The following is a 25,894-nucleotide window of genomic DNA, read 5'->3' on the forward strand; positions in this document are numbered from 1 at the left end:
AGAAATGTAAACCATAAAAGTAGTAAAATCCCAGAAAGGAGTACTTTTGTGATCATTCACCAAAATTTCGGAAGGATCTTCCATTCCCTTTACACAGAAACATACTGCAAAAATAGATAGGAGTTCGTGCAAAGAAAGACATGAAAAATCACCAAACGCCTCCAAATGCACACGACATGTGAGAAAAGGGAATTCTTCATAAAGAACACGTTACTGTGAATACAAAGCAAAGGTGCACATGTGCTAAAAAAAAAAAAAAAAAATAGTAGCCCAGTCATTTTCCCCACGGAAAGAAAATAATCTGGTTCAGAGTTAGTCGCAATCAGGTATGGCTTTAATATTTTCAGGTTTACATGCATTCTACTTTCTTGGAACACCCCTGAAAGTCATAGCTACTTACATTGTAAGGGAAAAGGATCAGATTACATTTTTAATTCAACCTTAGAGATCTCATCTAGGTCCAGGCAAATTGAGGTTATGTCTGCATAATCTCGCATAATTTTGTGTTATGGTTCTGTAAAAATCCTCAAACTACACTAAGTTTTCTGCAAAAACTTAGTACATGCATGCTGTAACAACCAAAACGTAAGCATCTTCATTTTGCAGTGATGGTGTTTTTTTAACTTTTGTTTTTAATTGCAAAATCATAAGAATAATTTCCTGCAAAATGGAGGAGAAAATACATTTGGTGCTAAAGCAGTGACAAATGTCGGTTTTGCATTTCACATAATAACGTGTAATTATTCCAAAATTTTATGTAATTACAGAGAAGCAAATTATGGAACTTTCGCACACCCCTACTATCAACTCAATAACAAGTTGTTGGGACCTTGCAAATGAAGTGGCTCATCAGCTGATGCAATTTTAAAAACAAAGCCATTCACAGAACACCAAGTGCATGCAATATTTTTTATTGCTGATGTGCACATAAAAGTTATTTCAGAGAGCGGATACTTCAAAGCAAGTAGCTGTATACACGTAAGAAACATACAATACATAATAATATAAAGTAATTCAATACAAGTGAATAGAGCAATCAGGTTAACATACAATTCAACACACATTAATAAATATTCATAATACTGTTAAAACTATTATACAGAGATACTAACATTACATATACACAGTGCCAACTAAATATAATACTATACATGATTATTATTTACTATTATTAACATAAAGGAGATATTTAAAATGTAGTTGACATTACAACATGAAATACAAAACATAGCAGTTATTGACTAGAGGCAATCTGCAGATACTTATAGCATTGGTGGGAAAAGGTTCTATCCCTGGCCCCTACAAATGTAAGTCGTTAAGGCAATGCTTCAGTGTAGCAACATAGGTTACTTTAAAAAAAGAAATGGAAACTGGAATGCTTCCTATTTTAATGTTTGGGTGTATACAAGTTATGATGTGAATGTATGAATTATCAGCTTCAAAAACACAAGTGCCAATAAAGTGACACTAACTCGAAAAAATATTTTATCCTTCAATTAAAAAAGTAAACCATTCACAAAGCGTCATCATCAGTATTAAGAAAATTAGGACGGTAACAGGGCATTGGTGGAGAAGACCAGAGTCAACATAACAACAAATCAAAGCTTGGCAAAATGGAAGGATCATGTTGACTACCTCTGATTACAAATGCAGCGAGTGCACAAGCTTGGTCTTATTACATTTAGGATGCGTTTCTCCTTGGCTACTTTTAACGCAATGCTTAAAGTCCCAATTTGTTTTTTTCTTTTTACAATAAGATCTTTGTTTTCTCTAGTCCCGTTTTAAAAAAGGCCAAGAGCACAGATGTTTGTTTGATTGAGAAAGGCACAACCAAGGGCTACTGGCAGCTTAGGTTGGCTTACTGCCTAAGGACATCCCACATAATGAGATTTCAGAAGAGCACAAGTGGTCAATCCTATGACCATTCCCTGAACAAACTATGCAAATTCACTTGGCGTGGCACTGATCACTTGCCTCCAGGTTTTGAAGTTTGCAGGGTGGGCTAGCAAAAAAAAGTCCTGGTCTTGAACTCTGCCACTCACTACATTCGCTTTGGATCTTCATGGTTGGCTCATTACGGCATGTAAAGTATGCTCCCTGGTATCTCTCGACTAAATAAGTAAATACACCATAGATAAGACATCTTAAGCCTGATAACATGAAACTGTAGTGTGTTTCCATTTCATCTTTTCCTAAAGCAAGTATACGATCGGGGGCCAGAGTCCAACAATTCAGATAGCTACACAAATAGTTTTTACTTAAAAATCATTAAAATTAAAGCCATTGGCATGTGATCAGCTATTTTTTTATCTTATAAAATTATTATTCACTGCCAAACTTAAATTATTCTACAATCCAAGTACACATATGTGCAGAATTTGAACTAACACCACAAAAACCGAGGCGCAACACCCTTTAGGCTTATTAACCAACATTAGTCATGCTGACCTTTAAAAGGAACATTAAATTCAATCCTAATGTTGCCATCAACACGCTTCAATGATTGGCCATTAACGATTAACATGATGTGCGTGGAATAAAAACTGTACCCTAAATTATTAATTTTCTAATGGTGAAGTACTGCCAAATCTCGAAACTGTTCTTATTACACTTTAGGACAACGTGGCACAATATATGCTGTGACACTGCCATTACCTGTCTGACATAGCATATAAACGCATCTTCAACAGATTAACAGTGTGAAAGTTCCTTAAGGAACAGTAGCACACTACAGTAAAGAAAACAGAAAACTGATTCTTATACTTGAACTCCTCACTGAGGCAGATTCAAGCTACAGCCACTTCCTGAAATGAAAGAAGTTAAAAACTTTAAAAATCTCTTGGTAGAGAAATCCCCAAAACTGAAAAATAGGACAGTGCAGCTCATTCCTGCCTTTCCCGATTACTAGAAAAAACTGAAATTGGTCCGTCTTTGCACAAACTCTTTAGTTGTATGTCCTTAAAACTAGAAGCACTGCCAATAATTTGTCAAATCAGATCCAAAATTCCAAAGATATTCTCAGAGGCAAAATGCTCTTGCTAACATTTGAGGAAAATGGGATTACAAACAGTAATTTTAAAAACGTTTAAATTTTTCAACATATTCTCTCTAGTCCAAACAAATCATGCGCAGTCGGGCACGGCTAAGCTTGCATAAATGTTCCTGAGTCTATCAGACGCTTCATATTGGTTGAGAAAGACTAATCATAGAATGCAGACTGGTGAAACACTACCACACCCCCTCACTGAGAAACACGAATTAGTCATTAGTCTATTGCTGTAATAGAAGTTTTTCAATTTCAGTAAATGACCAGTGACTAGTCCTGCTTCAGAAAAGGTCAAACGGGTGATCCTCAGACAACAGCTACCCGGAATCATAGTCTAAACAGCAATCAATAATAGGTGCCCAAAAATTCATATGGAGATCTTCCGGTCCTTAATAGGTGCTGTTGGGCGACTTGTGGCATTTCTGCCTTTCATTTAAAGGCGAAGAAGGTTGGCTGCCCATCCAAACCGGAGCAAAGATTATTTTGGCCACTGAAATCATTTCAAATATTCTTTTCTCCTAAACCTACTATATGAATACTGAATAAAATGAATGTCTCCTCCACTAACAATAGCCCAACTTGCCTCAAGTTGAATCCAACTGATTTGGATGAGAATACAAACCGCACCATGAAGTTGCATCTAAGCATACTTTAGCCTCCACTTTACAAACTAGACTGGGTCTTGAAGGTTTGAAACTGAATAAAAATTGCCTAGAAATACTGTGTATGAAATGCAGCAGCCATTAGAGAAGCTAAGATTCAATTGCACAATATTTTTGGTATCTGTTTGGTAAGTCATAGTACCGAAATTCTGGCATAAAGGCTCGAACTAATTTGAGTGCTCATGTTCAACAGTTCAGAGCTGTAGAACGGGATTTCTTCCTTCCTAACACACCTTTTTGTACATGCACACTTTCATAGATTCTCCTTTAACCACTTGAGTGCCCATGACGAGATGGTCTCGTCATGGGCCGCGGTTGCGCTGTGCCCATGACGAGACTCTCTCGTCATGAGCCCCGCCCGCTAATGAAACGCCCGGCACAGGGGTGGAAAGGGCGGGGCACTCAAGGGGTTAAGATTCATACATTTTAGGACTTAAACGGTGCAAAGTATGCTTTCATCTGCAGCATATACCCAAGGGATGTCATTAGCTGGCCTGACTTTACACAGAGCTATGGCTAACACACTTGTATATGCACGGCCTATCAAATCGTACAGTGCTGGGTCATCGAGCCTGACCATATCCCTAAAATCCATGGAAATATAACACAAATAAATACAACAAAGGACCTTTTTACTGTAGAACGGTTCTTTTTTTTTTGTTTACAGAAATGGAAATGCTGCTCACCCCCAAAGAGAGAAAGTGCTTTAGTGTGGAATTTTCAGCTTGGCATGATTTTGAAATACATGTTTGAGGAACACTTGTCTTTCTTTATTAAAAAATAAATAAATAGAAAAAAAAGTCAACAGAAAAGTGCCTGATTTTGGAATGCCAAACTAAACGGTTACCCATTTACTTGTGCATTAGTCCAAAGGAGTGCAAGACATATGCTTACTGAGATATACAAGATACGCAGGCGTAGTAGGCTTGAATTTAAAAAACACATGTAGGGCAACCAAAATATGCTTCAGTAATATGAAGGAGGGCATTCATACATAATTGGCAAGTTATAGTTATGTGAAAGGTTTGAGCGGTACGAGGTTTAATGTCACCATGGAGCGAACAATGGCTTTCCACAACGGTACATGCTTATAAGCAATCTATTCATTTCAAGCAAATACACTTACGAGCTCCCTCATACTGTAACATTTTCATTTATATAGCATCTCGGAAATATAAATAGGGCAGGAGGACACTATTCGAAAGTCATTAAAGACGTACCTCTTTCAAATATAGTTACCAAACATTTTTACTTCAAATCGTTACACAAACAAGTACCTTCATAGAAGTTTAAGCAACAGACAATGGAAACAAAAACTGATATGCACCGTTTAAAAACACTCAAGTTAACAGTGTGTAGTGAGATGAAACGACATTACTGTACACGAAGAGAACAGTGATGATAATGACTGAGGCATTCTAGAAAGCTGGAGATGAGTACATTCACCAATGTGAGGATAATGTTCTGCCATGAGTATGTCGGCTCCATCTCCTCTGAAATTCTGCATGCATGATGAGTGGAGTCATTTAGTAAACAGGGACATTAAAATATTCATGGCGTGGCTACAAAAGAAACGTACACATGCTTACACACGATACATGAAATGCACATGCAGTCAACAGTTAATACACACAGAATATTTGTTAAACAGCAAGCACATTTAAAACACACTATGTCGCCCAGTCAGGAGTGTGCAGCAGGACAAGGGTCCAACTAAGAGTGGGCGATACATTCTTAACGTATGGCAACTTAAATTACAGCACATTTCGGAATTATGAGTTTTGTGTTAAACATAGGCAAGTATAACTTGCCCATATTTGTAAAGCATGATTGTCAATGCTCGGAAAATGCTGGAACATACATATTTTGATGAGGTAAGCACCAGCATCTACATCTTATTATACAAAAACTGCTGATAGGCGATACTTGTCGCATGCAATAATGGCCAACTGGTAATGAGGGCCTAAGTATTCCACAGAAGCTTTCATAATTTCTCAAAAGGCTAGAATCTTATCACATTGAGATGCAATGCCACTGAAAAGAGATACCACATTTGAAACCATGCTTAAGACGTTATGTTTTTATATGTACCCGTCTATGACATACATTTATGAGCTTATAGACTGTTTGTAAGCCTGTGGGGTACTTTTTGTGGTATACGATTAAGTATGGGAGGACTTATCCCCACCAGGATAATCCTCTCTGCCCTTACGGCTCCGGAGAAGGTCCCCTTCTCTATATAGCTATAGTATAGGGATACATTTATGACAGCCACAGCATTACAGTGCAACTGTTAACTTGTGTTTCATAACATACAGGGGGAGGGATGCATTTTTAAAATAGTTTACGAATCAGACATGTCATTTAGTCTTCATAAAGGCACTAAGGCCTGATCCACAATTTAAAATCACATCTATTATCCAAGTAGAAAAGAAAATGCGGCCAAACAAGGTTTTCACATCCACTACCACTTATTTCCAAGTAGACCAGTGAGGATCACCACTAATACACATATAACCCCACAGAAGGCCCTCTTCCCCCTTATCTTTACGAGGCAGAACTCCAAAATCTGCAACATGTTTTAGGAAACAATTTTACAAAAGCACTTAAAAAACACCAACAAGGTGTGGCAGAATAAGTGGATCATGTTTCATAATGTTTGGAAAAATCAATAAAATATATATTTTTTTAAAACAAGGTGTGTCAGAATATTTTGACTGTGTCAGATCTGGGAAACTAGGCAGTCAATGATTTGAAGATTTGGAATGGAAGGCACTTTCCATAAAACATCTTATTAGCTGTGGTTATATATTTGGAAGCATATACTTTAACTCCTTAATTGTGGAGGCTTTTTCACCCCAGTTCTGAGCCCATTTTTGGCAATTTGGGGTACTTTGCGCTTAGGCATAAATAGGTTATTTTGCACATAAGTTGTACACGGCAAATGTGTGGGGATATGAAAAGCACCAATGGGTTATGGCTTTAAAAAGAGGGGACCAAAAAAATAAGTAAAATATAGCTAAATATTGGGAAAAATAGGGGAAAAAAAAAAGTGATCGGCACAAAAGTATCTTTCCCCCCCCTAAAATTGGCATCAACAAAAGGTTTGCTGCACTAAAGTCACCATAAAGTAACCATCTTCCCAGCTTTCAGGAGCATGCAGAGCTGATTCAAAAAAGCAAATTTTTTTTTAACCAGTGTTGGCATTTTTCAGAGCCCATTTCTAGGTCCAGCAAAACAGCGCTTGCGCTGCTGCTAAGTGACCTATTGCATATGCTTTGGGAATTGAACTCCGCCCATTTGTAGCCGATTGCTTTTGATTTGTCTCTATTCACCTCCTTTACAAATCCTTGCTTGCTAATAGGCCGTTGTTCCTCTTTGTCCCTCCTTTATGTTTCCGGTTTCCCAGGATGCAGCACAGACTAACAACTGTATTTTTATGCTTCAAATGTTTGTGTGTTTTTCGGGGACTACTTTTCTTCTTTTTATGTTTCCCTGCGCCTGCACCACACAGCTGCACGCCCATCGCGCTTTCCATTTGAACAAACTATGTTTTTTCCAAACGACTAACACTCCCAAGCTGGAAAATATCAGCTGTTGTGCTCTATCGGAGCCCTTTCCAGGTCTAGAGGCTTGCTCGCCTCTCAGCATACACTCGAGCCATACCTTCTGCGCATGCGTGTTAAATAGCAAGCACGCGATAGAGCTATAAGTGAAATTCCACTGGAGTGCAACATTAGCTTAGCACGTAAAGTTCACTGCAGCACATGCACAGTTCACGCTGTAGCCAGGATTAACGGGGAAATTAATTTGCTGGGTGGCACACTAATTCTATTGAAGTGTTTCGCATTTTGGAAGGGTGATCTGAAGGGGTCCCAATAATGACTGCTCGCAAGCTAAGGGATAGTCCTTCCACGCGCAGAAACAGCGAGCAAGGAGCGATGTGTAGTCAGACTTCTTTGTGAAGCTGCCAGTCCTACCAGAGCAGCAGTGTTGCCAGATTTTTAGACCCGTCCCAAGCCCAATGCAGCTCAGATACAAGCCCAAAATAAGCCCTATCAGACCAGTTCCAGCCCAAAAACCAGCCCAAATTAGCAAGTGTCAAATTAAGCGCAAATCGACATCAGAACCAATTTTAACAACAAATATACATTCTATTCAATATACAGATGGTGTGAGGGTGTTAACTGGGCACCTGCCTTAATGCTACTCATTTTTAAGACCAGTTCTCCCTGTGACTTTGTCATGTGAAACAGGCACTGCTCAGAATACAATAGTCGAAAACATAGATTTTCAGTTTACGTGTTTCTGTGACACAAACAAATACATGATCAAATGTCTTTAAAGTTAAAAGAATGCATTTCTGTAACATGTAGGCGCATTTCAGAGCTTTCCGAACTCGTGCATTGTGTCCAGGCCCGGTTCTAGAGGGTGGGGCAGGCCCACCCAAACATGAGCCTGGCCCACCAAAACATGAGCCTTGGCCCTCGCAGTGAGGACATGAAGGGCAATATAAAATGGGCGCTTTAATTTAAAACGTTCCTCCAAACGTTGTTTTTCTTCATATTCTGGGAGATGCGTTATTGGGCCTAGGCTCAGGTGGTCCATGTCGAGTACAATAGGGGCATGGCGAAGGGAACAAAATTCTTTGACACCGAGTAACTTTTGCCTACCGTCCTGTGCTGCGTGGATATTTCCATTTCTGTTCAGCATTTGAGAAAAGAAGTTTGTTTATTCTCATTCACCTTTCCGGACTACTGCAACTGCTTATCAGATCAGGCGGTGACACAAGGAGTAGGTAATCGAATGTATTACTATTTGTTTTTATTTAAAAAATCTGCACAAGCCCAGCAAGGCACATACTTTGCATATGCTTCATTTAAATTGTTTTTATCATTAACATGGCCATGGATGCAAGGCAACAATAAAAAATGTCCAGCGAACTGGTGATTAATGATCCTGCTGGAGAGCAGCCCTTTGCCAGTTTGTAGTTTTGAAATGCAGATAGGCTGTATTTTATTTGGATAGCTCAGTGGGTTACTGCCTTTGTCACAGAGATTCTTGTGTTACTTGCAGTTCAGAAATTACAATCCTAACATAGGACAGTGACCTATGAACTGTCATCAAAGAGCTGCATACAAACATGGATGGTATAATTAGAACTTTTTTTTGTGTTACTATATATAGTTAGAAATTCCCCAGTCTTTCATTATTTTAATGTTGCTCAAATCAGTTTGAGCCGATATACATTTTTATTAGTAAAGCCAACCCCCAACCACTGGGTATGCTTTAAATCCAGAGTTTGTGCTTTCCCAGCCCAAACCCTCTTAAAATATACTGCCCAACAGTATGGATGACATTTAATTCCTACACCTTGTAATCCTCATTGACTTATGTGACATTCCCTATAGACTGAATGACACATACTTGTATGATTCATTGTCTCTGTATATTGTGTGTGTGACACCCTACACTGATGTGAATAGTGCTATACAACAAATAAAATGCATATGATAGGGGGCAAAACACAGAGACATGAAGGCACTGTTGGAGGTTGGTAGCAATGGTATCTGCTGAAAAAGAGGTGCCAAAAAAGACTTTTCGCACTAGCGCGCCGCTAAAACACGATTTTGTGTGTCATGATGTCTCACTCACTGTCACTTACCTGGTCGCTGGTGAGTCACGCGGTCACCGGTGGTGGGTGGCTGGCAGACTGGACACTAACACTGCCTGGCAGGCTGGCAGCAGGCACGGTGGCAGTGGCTGGGCCTGGCCGCTGGCGGGCCTGGGGGCTGGACTCTGAGTGACTGGGGCTGGAGTGACTGGGGGCTGGGGCCGGAGTGACTGGGGGCTGGGGCCGGAGTGACTGGGGCTGGAGTGACTGGGGGCGGAGTGACTGGGGCTGGAGGCGCTGGAGCGAGGTGGGCCTGGGCGGCTGGGCCTGGGCCTGCGGACTCGTGTCGTCGTTACTCGTCATCTGTCTCGCTCTCCTCAGTCTCACACGTCTTCACTGCCTGCCTGCAGGCACGCCGCTACTGCACAGTACTGTGTGAGGTCGGTGACTGCTGCCTGTGAAGTGCTGCACGCTGCACCCGCACTGACAGTGACTCCGCACAGTCACTCGTCGTCGTCCGACCTCAAGCAAGCAGAGTCAGCACTCAGCAGACAGACACTCAGACTGAGTCTGTCACAGAGTCTCTCTGAGTCTCAATTCAAGTAGATCGCCGCCGCCGAAAAGACCGTGCTCAGAGAGGAATGGAAATTATTTTAAGTGAGGAATGGATGATGGTCCGCTGAGGTCACGCACCGTGACGCACGCACGGGCTGGCCAAAAAATGATTCCCAGGGCAGTCATTGGTAGCGTTTTCGCGCGCTACTGGATTGACGGCCCTGGGGGACCCCCACATTGGCCTGCGCACTCACGCGACGGACTCCTCGTGGTCGGCTGTAGTAAATGCGCATCCAATATCGGCGCCCGCCCAGGCCAAAAAAATGCGCACAAGCATCCAAAACAAGCCCAAAAAGTAGCCCCCCGCCAGGCATGGTTTTTTTCCCGCACAACTGGAAAAAAAGTCGCCCAATTGTGCGGGAAATAGCCCAATCTGGCAACATTGCAGAGCAGTCGTGCTGGAAACAGAAAGTAGAGCTATGGCTGCGCAGCCCCGCCTAAGCCTTGGGAGACCCGGCGGGGTCCGCCTTCCTCCAGCACCTTGCGGGGAGTAGTGACTTCTCCTGCAGTTTATTTTCTTATTGCCCTCTAGCACTTCTCGCACCTGCTGAGGTGCTTATCCAGAGCACATGCTTCACTGCCTGTTTTTCGGGGTGTGTTAATCCAAAACAAGCTCTAATTGTAATCCACGGGCTCCCAGCTAGTAGATCGTCAGAGTGAGACTTGTCACTGTGTGAGAGCAAATGTGTAAAAAACTAAGTCACCACTGTTTCTCGTCTGTGAGCATGCGTCCACTGATATCTTGTTTAATTTAATAACTATAGCGCCTGCTTCACGTGCATCGTGTGTTTACGCTATGCTTGTTTTGTGAGCACTGCAGAACTGGAAGAAAGGCCTTGCCTTCGTTCAACGCACTCAGAAAATATGTACTCTCACAATGTAGCTAAAAACACATCTGAAGGAGGGCCTGTCCTGCTATCTAACAGCACCTCGGGAAAGAAGCATCTACAAAAGGTTTGGTCGAGCCGGTTACGCCAAATATATTGTGCTAACGACACCGTGAATAGGCTGTAACTTTCCGAGTGACTAAGGTCGGTGGCCTAAAACAAAAATGTCTTCTACAGGACCTCTGTGCGCATTTTGGGCTTTGTTTAATATATGTAAATTTTATACCATTTAATCTGCAACATGTTCTCCTCCCACTGTGACGTAAGCTGCTACAATGCCTTGAACAATACGCCAGAATAGTTTGTGGTGACATCAGGCAGACAGGCTGTGCGGTGCAAGGGTGGCTCGCGTATTTTTTTTGTTCTTGCAGTAATAGCTCTGGTGAGGCAGGACTTTATTTGAGCCGGGGCTGAGGGTGGGGCCTGGTGGTTAATTTGAGCCGGTGGCTGCTGGGGTCCATCAGCTCTCTCCTGCAGACTGGCTCTTATTTTCATTCAAAAGTTGTAGGAGAGGGAAAACAGCGGAAAGAAGGAGTTAGAGAGACGAAAAACCGTCAGAAAAAAGAACGCAGTAAAATGTAGGAGTGAGGCAGAAGGTGCCTGGTAGTTAAAGATGCCCAAGATAGTTTCAAGACTACATAACCTTGCCATTTGGTGCACTGACATCTTGTAGCACTAGCATTTTCTTTTACAAATTTAGCACTGTCTTTATCTACGTACTGGCTGAAACCCTTAAAGTGTTTTTCGCTTGGGGGAGAGGAGGGTCTCTCTGTGCCCTTTGAGGGTCGGGGAGAGGTTAAGAAGGTCCTCTGAAGATTCATTGGTTGATCCTGTAACTACATCAGTGACGTTACCTTAGCTCCCGATGGCTGTTGCAAATGGACAGGTTTCAAGGAGTGCGCATCAGCAGCATAGCTCTGTAGATCTGGGGCTTGCTGTTGAGAAATGTAAACCTATTTCTGACAGGATGCAGGCCGTCTTTCAGTACGAGGTCCATATGATTTTTAAAAAACTAACGTATTTTTTGTTTGTTGTTGTGTGGGGCCATGTAAACACACCCCTCGCGATCCACCAACCCCATGCCCTGATGACTATATCCAGGCATGGGTTTTCATGTAACACAAAGCATTCTGGTTTTTGTAGTGCACTAATGAAACTGCTCCCAAGGTGCTTGATGCTGGAAAACCAGAACGGGCTCAGCCAGCCTCATACCATGGCAGGTGTTCAACTTTACAATTTTTTTCCCTTTAATTTACAATTTAATTGACCACCTACTTAAGACTTTCAACAAACATTTACTTGACCTTACCATCCAGTAGGTGTTGCTTTAATAGTAGCACAGTTGATCAGAATCTCCAGGCCTAAAAACAGCAGATTATTAAGACCCCCCAACCTTTGAAGTAGATGTGATCCGCAAAATGCCATTCCAGATAGGCCAGCAGTGGCAATGGTAATGCCCGTGATTTGTGCTGTGAGCAAAGGCACAGAGTAAGCGAGACACCTAACAACTCTCAGGCCAGACCTAATACTACAGAATCCATGGCCTATGGCAGTGTCGCTCCCAGGAGGGTGGTAGGGTTCCTGAGCCCCCATTCGGACAGTCGTGCATGGGTGACTTTTTGAATAATTGCAGTGCTTAATCTAGAAGTGCATGCGCTCAAGCGTTAGTTTAGGTGCCCATCTGGTGCTGTCGAATGGCAGGGTTGATTACTACCAGAGCAGCCTAGTCTAGATTCCACTCAGGCCTCTTTTTTCTACCCCCACACACTACATGTCTCCTTATCTCACGCTTGCCATCCTTGTTTTTTTAGTCAGTTTATTTTTACCTTTCTTGCATTCGCATTGGGTCAGACTTTGATGAAAAACTAGTACAGCCAAAACCAAATAGGCCTTGCCTTTATGAAAAGGGGGCAAGCTATAGCATTTGCCAGTACGTTTTGTTTTAAAGTAGAAACCTTTCAAGATACTGGAGGAAGAGTATTTCTAAATGTATTTCACAATAGTACATGGATTTCCTTCTTTTCTAGCTTTATAAATTACATGGCTTAAATTTCCAGATAGTTTTAATCTGCAAACTGTCAGGATTTAAAGAATTCTTGTCAGTTTTAAGCAAAACACTTGCCAAGGCATGATTATTTTCCAGAGTGCTTGGCATTTGGTCTGCTGCAGTAGATTAGAGCAGAGGTTCTTAACATGACTTCCATTAGTGAAATCCAGGGTCCCACACTGTGTCATTGCTGGACCCAGGCTTAAGCATTTATGATGATTTGAAACTCCAAACAAATAGATCTTAGTGGACCTGTTCTGAGATTGGGGAATCTCTGCTTCGTAACGAAACAAACTAAGCTGTGTTGGTGAAATGCGGTGCTCTCTAGCTCATTAATGTGCTCTCAAAGTGGCTACGACCTGCTTCAGCTATACAGGTTGTTGTAACAACCCATTTGTGGTAGTCCTGGTCAATGAGGGCTGGTTTGGGTTCATCCTATCACTGTACAGGCCATAAATCCTCATGAGGGCAGACCTCTCATCAGTAGATTTGATAGAGGGAGATTGAGTTTTTGTGAAGGTTGTGATATAGTATTGAGGAAATAGATTTTCAGGGCAGATACCTAATCAAGGATGGATTATGCCATGTTGAAGGCCACAGTAAGAAGCATTTCCAATGCAACAGGTCTCGCATTTGCAAGAGTTTAAGCTATTGGCATTATAAATAACAATGCCTTTTATTTATGTGTTTTGAAAACCGGCAAGCGGTGCATAAACACAGACTTTGTACTTATAGTCGTTGCTTATATGAAGCAAGGCTGGCAGTAACTGCGCCTCTTTTACTGCCAGCTGTGCTTCTTGTAAGAAAGGACAATAAGTACAAAGTGCATGTTTATGCACCACTTGCAGGTTTTCAAAACACAAATAAAAGGCATTGCCATTTATAATGCCAATAGCTCAAACTCTTACCAATGCGAGACCTATTGCATTGCATATGCTTGTTCCTTATGTTGTGCTTTCAACCTACGTTCAGTTTGAAGCGGAAACTGGTGTGAAACTCCTGGGTGATCCCGAAAGCTACAGATTTCTGGAAAGTAGACCAAATTCTGAATTGTGCAAGGGGTTATTTGTGTAGATCCCTCAAGATTTTCCTCAATGAAACAAACAAATAAAAAAATATTGAAATGGAGTAGGAAAAAAACCCCAGTAATTTGCAACAAGGTTTTCACCTGTAACTTCTTGTCATAATAGCCGATTTACAAAAGAAATATACCATTAAGTCTGCTAGACACTTCTGGTTGCAGGGAAATATCGGGCTCGTAGGTTGTCCAAGAACCCGAGCTACCCAGAGCCAACAACTGAGCTGCACCTTACAAGGGTTTTTCATTGTATGCCAAAGATAGAGCAAGTCATACACTAATATATAAAGAGTGAAAAATGTGCATGAAGGAAACCTATGTATTTCTGAAATGTACACCAGGTACTGAGTTCAGGAGCAGTGGTTATGTGTACATCTCTGAATTTGTGGGTTGCCGTTTTAGCATGGGATTTAGAGCGCATTTTTTTCAAAATGTTTTTTCATACACACTGGCTCCCATTTGGAACGTACAAATGCAGAGGAATCAAAATCGGTGATAACAAGTGTTCTACTATTCTGTGTTTCCACATGTGCATTGATAAAAATAGAACATCACTTGTGTGGGTAGGACACAGCCCGAGAAATTAAAGGCCCAAATCGAAACATGGGCACATAACAGTTTTTCACTGAAAACAACTTTTTTTGCAATGTGGATAGCTTTGAATTATGGGCCCTACATCAGCTGGTACCTAGGTAAACCAGAACATTTTGTATAACTAGACACCCCAGGGAAATTCAGGGTGGGGTGGCTTGGATGGCCCTCACAAGGTTTTCTTATCCAGAAGCCCTTCCAAACCTCAACATTTGAATAAAAACAGATATTTTCCACTTATTTCTGTGACTGAAAGTTCTGAAATTAGCAGGCAGCCACACGTTTCTCAAGAGAACATGCCATAGAAGGCCCTAAAGTGTTACGTGGAGTGATCAGCAATTGGTGCAGCTGCAAATCTTCGGGCTGTGTTCAGCCGCTATCCATGGAAACCTACCAACAGACTCCCAGGGGAATCCAGGGTGGTTTGCCTTGTGTGGATCCCACAAGGTTTTTCTACCTACAATGCTCTGCAAACCTTAAATTGTTGCCTCATCTCATGCACTTTCCTTATGTATCTGTGATGGAAACCTTTGTGGATTTCAGCCGATTCTAGATGATTAATTATAAAATGCAAGGACAATTCTTGATTATAGGTAAATTTGAGGTCTGTGGGAATGCAGAAGTTGTGGGATCCACATGCAAGACACCACCCTGGACTCGTACCGGTGTCTAGTTTTTAGAAACATCTGGGTCTGGTAGGCTTCCGTAGGTGGCTGAGTGAGCCCAAGCTCATTTAAAGCAGGTACTCCATTGCTAAGTCAGATCAGTGATTTTTTTTTTAATTTAATTTTTTTTAACAGGAAATGTGGATGTCTCCATATTATATTTTGGGCCAGAAACACTACCAAACCCTTTTTTGGGTCTGGGCGTCCTGCCCCCTCCCACCCCCATCCATGCCTAAGGGGGGCAGAAAAACGGAAACAAATAGCGAGTATGGTGTGGGCACACACCCTGAACCAAGGTGCTGCTTGCCCAAAATCCCTAGTGGGTGGATCATTGCTTTGGGATTGGTCTACTATGGCGATCCCCAAGTGGATATCTAATGGGTAGAGCCACCATTGGAAACAAGAGATTCTTCCCTTTACAATGATACCTCCCATAACTCAGTTAGTGCTCAGCGGGCTGAGATATGCTCTCGAGCATTGAAGTAAAATAAGTCGATCGGGCTGGTTTTAGTTTCACTTTTCAAGTAATGACACCAGTCCTTGTGCTAATCGTCATTACCAAATGAGAAAAAAATAATAATAATAACACAGCCTCTGGCTGCTCAGGAAACTTTTCCAGAGCAGCCAGAGTAGAAAATAAAAAAATGATTTCCCTCATGTTAAACCCTCTCCAGCATCGGCCAATGTAGGACAGATAAACTGGGGAAGAAGTGAGAGTGTTGGATGTTGGCCAACGCCCAACTTAAAGAGTGAAGGTTTAATTAAATTGTATTCTGAACTCAGCTGGGACTGGAAAACTGGATGTAATAAATATTTCATTTATTCTCACTCACCTGTTTGCTCATTCCAACTCGTCTAAAGGTTGCGGATGAGCGCTAGGCTAATCCCATGAGAATTAACTACTTTACCTAGTGAAAAAACCTGGAAGATGCTTATTTTTCTCGTGGCAATTAACAGTAGTGTAGGCATGCTACGCTGTAGCACCGACCCCATCTATCAGTGCCTCCATCGCATACGGTGAAGACCACTTTCTATTAATGTGAATGTTTAAATGGGGAGTTTAAAATTATCGTAATCTGCGAGACCACAATTGTGTAAAATTCTGAAAAACTCGCGCAAAAAGCAAAACTGGTATTTAGCCCAACATTCTAATGTGAAGTGCATTCTTGCATCCATTTTGGATGATTAGACAGGTTTTGCATCCATTTTGAATATGAGGGTGCATTACTAAAATATGCATCCATACTTTGGCCGGATTAGCAGACACTGAAGGAAAAACAAATTGCGGCTCTGGTGTATTTTGAACGTGTTTATTTCAATAAGTGCAAGGACACTAGAGCAGCATCTGGATGCCAGGGCCTGCACACTGGCTCCATTGTTTTCTTCAAACGGAATTCCACTTGCACACCAGGGTGATGGTGCCTCTTTCTCCATCCATCAATTTGGGTTTCCTGCACATCATACCTTGGGTGCTGGTTTCACTTGTTATTTGCGCCACTCACTTTTCCGCACGAGCACGGTTGTGCACAAGATTCTTTGGGTTAAAAGTTGCAGTAAATAGGTTGGCGATAGTGTGCTGCTTATGAGTGGGGGCAGGGCTTAAGCTGGTAATTAAGAGATCTCCAATACTACAAAACTCAAGAGGGCTGTGACTAAAGAAATGGGTCAAAAAAGCTACTGCCTAGCATTAACTTCTGTCACACAAGTATTTTAAGATGAAAGAATGTGGTGAACTGGCTCTCCCCTGCAAAGCACCTCCTCTTGGCAGCCGACATGCAGCCATGCTTCAGTAGTTTGCATGGCAACAGCCTGCCAAATAATGTGACAGCTTACAATAATTCATAAACTGCGTGTTCCAAAAATCTATTCAGAAGCTTTTATAAAAGTTTGTTAATCAGTCTTCAAATATACAGCCAAATTTACTTCATTTGAGCTGAATGAACTGATCTAAAAGTTATCAGCTGAATTTCGACAACCTGCCTTCGTCATGTAAAAATAATTCATTAACACGGCCGATTCAAAAGGTCCTGGATTATAGCATTTTTAAAATAACTTAGTTTATACATCGTAGTGAGGAGGTACTTTCCACTGTTAAGAGACGCAGTCTTTTCATTTTCAAAAATATTACACTACGTCAACTCTTTTTACGATACCCATTGTAGAATACCCAAGAGTAACTTTCACCCTAACTGAAGTGAAGAGACAATATATGTGAGTTGTGGTAGTGCAACATCAGAGAACAATTACCACACTTTATACACCGCAAAAAACAGATGTGAAAGGTTTATTTTAAAGGAAAATATGGTGCTTAAGATCATATTAGGTTGAGTTGTGGACCATCTCCTGTTTCAATTGTAACCAAGGCAGTTGGACAGGGAAAGTGAACAGAGCGTGCAACAGTGGAATAGCCACAGTGCTGCTGATTTTGCGCAGCACTGAGCATTCCATTGCGATCATGTGAAATGCAAACTACATTTCACAGTCAGTCACGGTCATCAGTTAAGATGTTCACCGAGGTAGTGCGCACATGGGGGACGGTACGAGTCTCCCGGTCACTTGACTGTTACAAAAAACTTACTGTCCATTGTCAAATAGACATCAGAGCAAAGACTGTACATGCAACATGTTGTTCTTGTAGGCTACCAAGAAATCTTGCAAAAGGTCTGAGAAGGCATTCTGCCCAAGAAGAACGTTAACTTTTGGGTTTTTCTAAATCAACTCACTCTATGGGTGTTGGTGTGACTGTATGTTATAACTTTTTGGTTAGGGAGTGTGCACTTCTATTTTTTTTGGTGTCTAACACTCCGATGTCATGTTTCCTGTTCTGCTCCTTTCTCTTTTCCCTTTTATTGATATAGGTCGAATGTGCAAACTATATGTAGTTTTACTCTAATTGGCTCCTGTTTTTTGATTTGTAGTTATAATACAGTGTTAATAAGAATTACCACATATTTTTAATTCATTCTAATGTTACGAGTTGATTTTTTGAGGGTCTTGTTTGGAGAGATATTTTAACTCTGTTAATATCATTGAGACATTTATTGATATTTCAATTGTATTCATTTTTGTATTATTGATGACCCATATTGAGTCAATTGATTGGTTGTATGTCTGTTTTTCCAGCCTTGAAATAAAGTCTCAATACCTATATGTACAGACGAAACACGTGTTGGCTGCTTTGTTTGCTGGGAATTGATTTTGAAAAGTGAACCAATAAAATGATACGCTTTCTACGATAAGAATCTTGTGGAATGCCCTTTGTGTCTTATATACTGGTTATGAAAAGTTGCAGAATTGTATGGACTGACTAAATTGGTTAACAAAATATGGTCTACTTGTAACAAAGATTTATTTATGTGATCTATTTGAATACATGTATTTGTGTGCTGTATTGGCTATCTTGTTTTGCTATTTATGTGCATGTTTTACATGCCTATTGCACCCTTGGGTAGTGGGTGACTTAAGCCAGCCAAGCACCCTGCTGTACTTACAGCAAAATTCACATAATATCCATGCCTTTCATCGTCACATATTTTACACCATTTCTTGTTGATGTGCGGTTTTCCCTTTCAGGGAACACTACTACCTGGTTTGTGGAAGACAATTAAAAGAAGTCTGAAAAAATAACAACATTAACTACTTTACTTAATGCATAAGCAGCAAAGATGTCGGGATAGAATGCCTTAATGTGCTTTTTACATGTAAAATAGTCCCTCATGTCTTGCATTGGAAGGGCGAAGGATGGTTCTAAAAAGCTAACAGCATGGAGTTGAGTTGGTTAATTCACATGGAACAGAGCCAAAGCCAACTCGGTGGATTTCTTAAAGTACTGGAAACAACAGGATTGCAGACAGCCACACTACCAAGTCAGACCTATCAGCATTGTCAAAGCCAATAGCTCTAATTTAATATGCAAACTCATGTAAACAGAGGCCTTAACACATGGATGTCATTTATATATCAATCAGGATTTGTGAAGTGCAGCGAATCACTCAGGCGCCGAGTGCTATGCTACTTCCGAGGGGTCAGTGGAACTGCCAGGTCTTGAGTCCTTTCTTGAATTCTTAAAGAGAGGTTGGACAGCAACCACATAGTTGAAGGTAATTCTGGTCTTATAGAGGCTTCCATCACAAAATACTGGAGGTAATTCCTAGCATATTGGGCGCCCATGGCAAAATACTGGTACTGGCATACAAGTAGTAATTCTTGGCATATGGGCACTCATAGAAAACGCAGGCACTTTTGAGGAAATTCTTAGCAAATGGGCCACCAGTTACAAAATGGTACCATGAGCATATTATAGACAATTCTTGGCATAAGGGTGGACAACTGTGGCATAATTCTGGCTCTGACATACTGAACACTTTGGACATACATTTAGCCAATGTTTTATGGACCGCATTAATTGCAAACTTTTGTCACTTTTATCTTATGTTACCGTATGTGTATTTGTACAGCGTGTGCATCATCCAGGAGGGTAGCCTGGCGCCTGAAGGAGGACGGCACACTGGCTGGGGACTAGTGGAAGAGCCAAGTTTTCCATTTCTTGTGTACATCAAGGACTGAGCTGGCGGCTCTGATGTTCCGTGGGAGGTTGTTACAGGCTTTAGGTGCTGGGTAAGAGATTGGCCACCTGCCAGCTATGGCTCTTCAGATGTGGGGGATGTTGGCAAGCATATTGTATGCAATTTCTGCCACAAAGGAGACCCATGCAAAAAGGGGAGCACATGCTAAAATACTTGCCCTGGCACCACATACATAGTTTTAGGCAAACGGGGGCACCCACAGATAATTCGAAAAACATTGCAAAGAGGAAGACTTCTGAGGAGCATCAGATTTCAATGGCATGGCATACCATAAAAGAACTTGAATATTTAATGGATGTTACTTCAGAGCCTATGTATTTTTAGCTAACGTATGTGAAAACGGTTTTAAAATGCATGTTTTGATTCCTCTCTTTTTCGATAATATTCTATGGGGTGGCGGTGGTGGTTAGAGGAAGAATTTTCACCCTGCGTCTACTGCTTCTTCCCTACCTACACAAGACTTAAGTACATGCATGTATACTTTCTGACAAACACTTGGGAAATCTATTCTTCTGCAGTGGCCTATTGCACGTCTGGTTGGAGGACAGGACATTAAGGGCAGGATTATCTGTAGGCTTCAATCCCCCCCCCTTCCCAAACCCAATGGTCCTGTTAGTGGTGTAAACGTGAGGCAATGGCAGGCAGAGATCAATAGATGATGGGGTATTTTGTGAATACGACCTCGCCAGCACAAACTATGGACTAAAAATAGCTCAGTCAGAATTTGGAACCATCCTTTCAATGTTTCATTCAAATCGTTTACCTCTGTCCTTCTGTATTTTCAGAAGTCGTTAATGTGCTTATAGGGATTGGAAAGTCTCACCAGTGGCTTTAGAATAGTGACAAGAGTATTTTTTTCTTTTGTTACAGCATGTGACAAATTAATTTATAAGGGATGGAGGTTAGCAGCACAGGAAAGCTGCTCCGAGGCAAGCACAGACAGCTTTAATACCAGCCTTATTTATAATGTTAAATTACTTTGTGGAAGACATCTGGTGCACTGCTGAAAATCTCATCCTACTGCCACTAAAACAACTGTATTGTCTACCGTCTACCTCCACATGGATTATGAACCTGAAAAAAATGCTAATAAGTTAGTGTTCAGACAGTGCAGTGTGGCAAGACAAACTAACATTAAGGCGATGAGAACACTCAAGTGATCAGTTGTTGTGACTAATGAACCACAAGCCTTCAAAAAAAATTCTATTTGAAATGCAGTGCTCTGGCAGGTGAGCACATTCACTGCTTGATCAGCAGGTTTCAGAGCTGTACTTTGAAGAGATCCTTAACGAATGACAATGCTTTGCTCTGTCTATACAACTGAATAGTAATTTTGGAAGAAGCTTTTGCAAGCTCATTACTAAACCCGTCCCCCCTCACAGAGTAGTTAAAATACAATACTGCAAAGATTGACTCGCTTCTCACTTTGGCCTCGAGAATAGACAACTACACAGTGGAGTGTGAAACAGCACAGTGTTTAGTGGAGTCAAGCATTTATTTTCTCTATTTAAAAAAAAAAAAGACATTATTGGGCTTTACAAATATAGCCCACTACAGCAACAGAGCTAATAATCATATTTTGCTATTAAAAATTGGTCTCGCAGCAATACACAGTGCTATTCACCTTGCATACTAAAGGTTACATGGTGTGGGGTAAATGTCATCATATATCAAGGAGTTCAGTCTAAATCCTGCAGTTGATAACTGTGGGGAAAATAGGAAATGGGATAGGGGGAGGGCAGGTGGTGGGGGTAGCAGTGGAAGGCTGATGCTGTGAAGAATAAAACCCATGAACTGAGTAGGCCCATTCATCGGGGCGAGATCACAGAGTGTGGTCATGATTAACCTGGGGGCGGCAGGACAGCTGTGAAGGGAGGGGTCATGTAGTTACTTACGCCCTGGGTACAGAATACCACCATTTTACATGAACACATTTAAAGGGAACATCTTTATAAATAACTATTTTTAACACACATTTGCTTGTGCACCCCTATGGAATAATGTCAGAAATAGATTTGCTTACACATACACTTCTTCGTAGGCATATTATCAGGCCCTTGAACATTCTGTACAAGGAGTAACTTCACTGCGCAAAAAGTTGTTGCCTGTTCAGCGACAGCTCTGCAAGAGTAGAATAAACAATAACAGCTAGACTAGAACTCTGACAAGAGAATACGAGTGAAGTTTATTATTAAAAAAAAAACTCCCAACCCTTCGTTTTGAGAGAGGGACATTTTGCTGGCACTGTCGAGGTCGCCCCATGCCAGAATTCCAGCCAAGCTGAATCCCGCTACCATCCTAAGAAGGATGACGCCCAGTTCTACACCAAGACGGGCTTCCCAGATGACATATACCCTCGAGTAAATGGGGAGTTAGACCCCTCTGGGGCATTCTGGTAGATCTGCACTATGCATATTAGGATAGGAAGCTAGGTAGGAGTATATGTATAATTGATATGTATTCATATAATCAATGTAACAGTACAATGGTTGAACTGTTTATTTTCTTTACCATTCTCATAATGCGGATTACTCCGTTTTGAATCCTTCTATTAACCATTGCACCGCATGTACTTTACACAAGAAACTTATTGCTTCAATATATGTTTGAAATGACAATTTGAGTACGTCTTGTGTTACCCTTTAAGCATGCCCAAGTAACTTAATAAAAAGGGTTATATCAGTTTCCACAATTTCCTTGGGGAGTCAGAGTTGTCAGGTTCTGTGGTGCACATGCCATCTAGTACCGTATAGGGTTAATGGGTCCAGATGGTGCACTGTGAGCTAGCCAGGACTAAGGTCAACATATTCAGGTAAGCAGAAACTCAGTTCTGCATAGTTTTGAAGTTGATGTAGTCCAAACACTGTCTTACTGAAATAGTATGAACAGTATGACAAGGCGCCACCAATGTTCTAGCTTGGGTACTTATTTTATGGGTCTCCAGAGTAATTTTTCTTTCATGAGCCCAAAGCCCTACTCACCAATTAACCATAGACGTCCGTGGTTTTAGGGATAAATCCTCCCCAGCAAAGTAAGAATCTCCTACTTCTAGCCGTAGGTTGCTCAAGCTTGAATCTTTGAAAAAGGATTAACCCACAATAGTTACCCTCTCCGAATTCCTTATATTCAAATACATTTTACCTTCTTGGTAAAAAAAGAAGCGTATAGAGCAAAAATATTCTATTCGCGGGTTACATTCTAGGCAGGAAATGCCAACACAGGGAATTTTCAAACATACACAGAAGCAGCAGTATCAAACAACTTTAGAGCTTTGAGGATTTAGAAATTCAATTGACATATCAGGAACACATGAATTGGTTCCTATGGGTGCACAACCCCAAAATGTCAGACTACGTCCCCTCAGTAATGAAGGAGCAACATGGTCAGTCCTAGCTGGCTTTACCCCATATCCGCAAATAGGAGTTCTCACAGCAGCAGAACTTGGTATACTCTACACAGATATAGTTACACTATACAGACGGCTAATACAATAAGTTATGCAAACCATAACAGCGACCCCAGCAAGGGCTGTTCAAGCTGCACAGCCACAATTGGCGATGGCTGGAATAAGTCCAGTGACTATTATTTCTCAATAGGAGCTAGTGTTACGGCCATAAACCGGCCGCAACAGAAGATCCTATTGAGAAAAGGGAGGTGCAGTTCACCCCTGCACCCCGTGGCTGGCACGTCAAGGTGCCTGCGACAAGGAGCAGGGATCAACAGGGGGCACCATTGGTGCCCCTTCAGCCTCCAACCAGAGGCTGTGCACCAAAGGGGGCCCTGCTGGGGGCCCAAACACGCTTTCCGACATGGTTTCCATGTCCGACAGGCCAGCATGGAAACCGTGCATCATAATGTCAAGGGCGGAAAGGGCCACCCTTGAGATTACTGTCTGGCTTCCGACAGGCTCACGGAATCTGAGACCTGTTGGAAGCCAGCCAGATTGACCGGCCGGTTTACTTTCTGTCCGGCTCCATCATAATGAGGCGGTCGGAAAGTAACCCGCGAGGCCCATAATGATGCATCGTAATCCGCCCCAAAGTGTCCAATGTGAGATGTATGAATTACAACTACAAGTAGAGGGTGCCTTTGCACGGAGACAGCATGGCAGAAGTCACACTAGAATCTCATGGAATGTCTGGCAACAGTAGCAACGAGTGACTATGTCCACGTGGAAGCACTGGAGCAGAGACTGAGGGCTTGATTTCGAGGTCGGGCGGAATTGCTTGTACCCGACACAGACTCGGTCCTGGGACGGTCCGACACCAGGACGGCGGTCCAGACTGGCCCATTACAATGTGACCAAACACAGTTCAGTCGCATGCTCCATTTTCTCAATACGAGCTAGTGTTACGGCTGTAAACCGGCCGCAACAGAAGCTCATACATGCACCCCATGGCAGGCACGTCTCATTTGGTTATGACATTATCTTGGCTGAAAAATATTGGCCAACTGAGTTTGTCAGGTAAGTCCCACACAGAGAAAGCATAAAATTACCAGTTTCTTCCAGCCTCGTTCAAGAATCAGTTACACATGCATACACCAAGGAGTGGGCCATTGCACAAGCCTCCGCATTAAGCCGCATACATGTGGGTTGTGATGAAGATTCACCTTACCACATAATACCAATAAGGTCCAGGCCATAAGTGCAACCACAATACTCCATCAAAAGTGAAGCCAAACAGGTTAGAGTAATACTCACACAGCTTTAATATCAGGGTGTAGGAGAAAGTTGCACCTCACCAATGAGCAATCCTTTGTTTTCAGTGATGACATCAAATCATTCATATTGCTTAGTCTTAGACTATAGACAATTCAACAGTGCTAGAAGCACACCTGAAGTTCAAAATGCTCATGGCACGGTACTGAGTACTATAGTGCATATAAAATATAAAAACACGTTCGACATCTCAACTGCTTTTTTTCTGCCAAAACAGAGCCTGAAAGCAGGTATCGGACTTCATTTACCGCCCTAGGCTCTCAAAAACAATTTTGTTGATAACCACAAGTGTATAAGAATAGCCCTGGGTTGTTCTCAGCCCATGTAACAGAATTGTTACAAGCTTTTGACCATGAAGCATTGTCCTAAGTCGATGGTATATAGTTAACAGATGATGGCGACTTTGCAACACACTTGGCCAGAGTAGATTGCATAATTCAAGCATTTAGGCTACAAATTTAACTTCAAATAAATCAAAAATTGCCTAACTCACTGTCCTGTTATTGGGATACGAGTTGTCAAATGAAGGTTAAAGTTAATGCCACATTTCCTAGAGAAGTGCACACTTTTACAACCGCCACCCACAATAAAAAGGCTACAATCGCTTTTAGGTTTTCTGAATTTTGGTAGAACATACATACCTGATTATGCACAATGGGTTAAACCATTTTATGAACTGATTAGTCCAGACTTCTCACACACCCATTGGACACCAGAACACACACAGATCTTGCGTTCAGTACAAGCTGACCAGGCTTGCTGCAAAACACTTAGACACATGTGTAAACGCAACACAATTGGCAATCCACAGCTGCAGGGACCACAGGACACATGTCCCATTCGAAGAGGGTGACTGTACCAATTGCATATAAAATCGCATGTATATTCCAATACAGAGATGCGTTTTGTATCAACAGAAAAAATACTGACTGAAGTACATACAGTTGTAGTGGAAGAAAGGTCACTAGGTCAGGGAAAACTCATAATTGTGGTAATCCCGATTCCAGCCTTAGACGCTGTCACAAAGGCCAGCATTCCTAACACAAAAGTCTTACATCCTAGATGGATACAATGGGCCAACTCACTTACAGCAACATATGTAGATTATGTTTTTGACTCTACACTACAAACACAAGCATACCAACAATATGAACAAGAATATTCTCTGCCCAGTGAAATAATGCCTCTAGATCGGTATGACTTCATAATTTATACTGATGGTTCTGCACAGCCTGCAGTTGGAACAAAATACTAATACTCTGCCGGTTACGCAGCGGTAAAGGGTAAAATAAGTAATAAAGAATTCCAACCTCATGCAGTCACTAGGTGATTGCACAACACAGCTGGCTGACGTGAAAGTCAAGGACCCCTAAAAGTATATTG

General features: G+C 41.7%; 1 protein-coding gene across 4 annotated transcripts in view; it reads right to left on the reverse strand.

Moving 5' to 3' along the window:
• AP1S2 (adaptor related protein complex 1 subunit sigma 2) overlaps window positions 1-25,894 on the reverse strand; it is a 116,173-nt gene that overhangs the window by 41,814 nt on the left and 48,465 nt on the right. Inside the window, exon 5 of one of the 4 annotated variants that reach the window (XM_085622224.1) lies at window positions 896-5,270. The exons of 2 other annotated variants lie outside the window; for them this stretch is intronic. In XM_085622224.1, the coding sequence (XP_085478350.1) occupies window positions 5,235-5,270 (36 nt within the window). In that variant the 3' untranslated portion in view covers window positions 896-5,234. Of the gene's footprint in view, window positions 1-895; window positions 5,271-25,894 lie in introns of those variants that run through there. One more of the 4 variants, XR_014967786.1, reaches the window with a different exon arrangement.

The sequence above is a fragment of the Triturus cristatus genome, chromosome 8 (genome assembly GCF_964204655.1).
Source record: "Triturus cristatus chromosome 8, aTriCri1.1, whole genome shotgun sequence".
NCBI classification, from domain to species: Eukaryota; Metazoa; Chordata; class Amphibia; order Caudata; family Salamandridae; genus Triturus; species Triturus cristatus.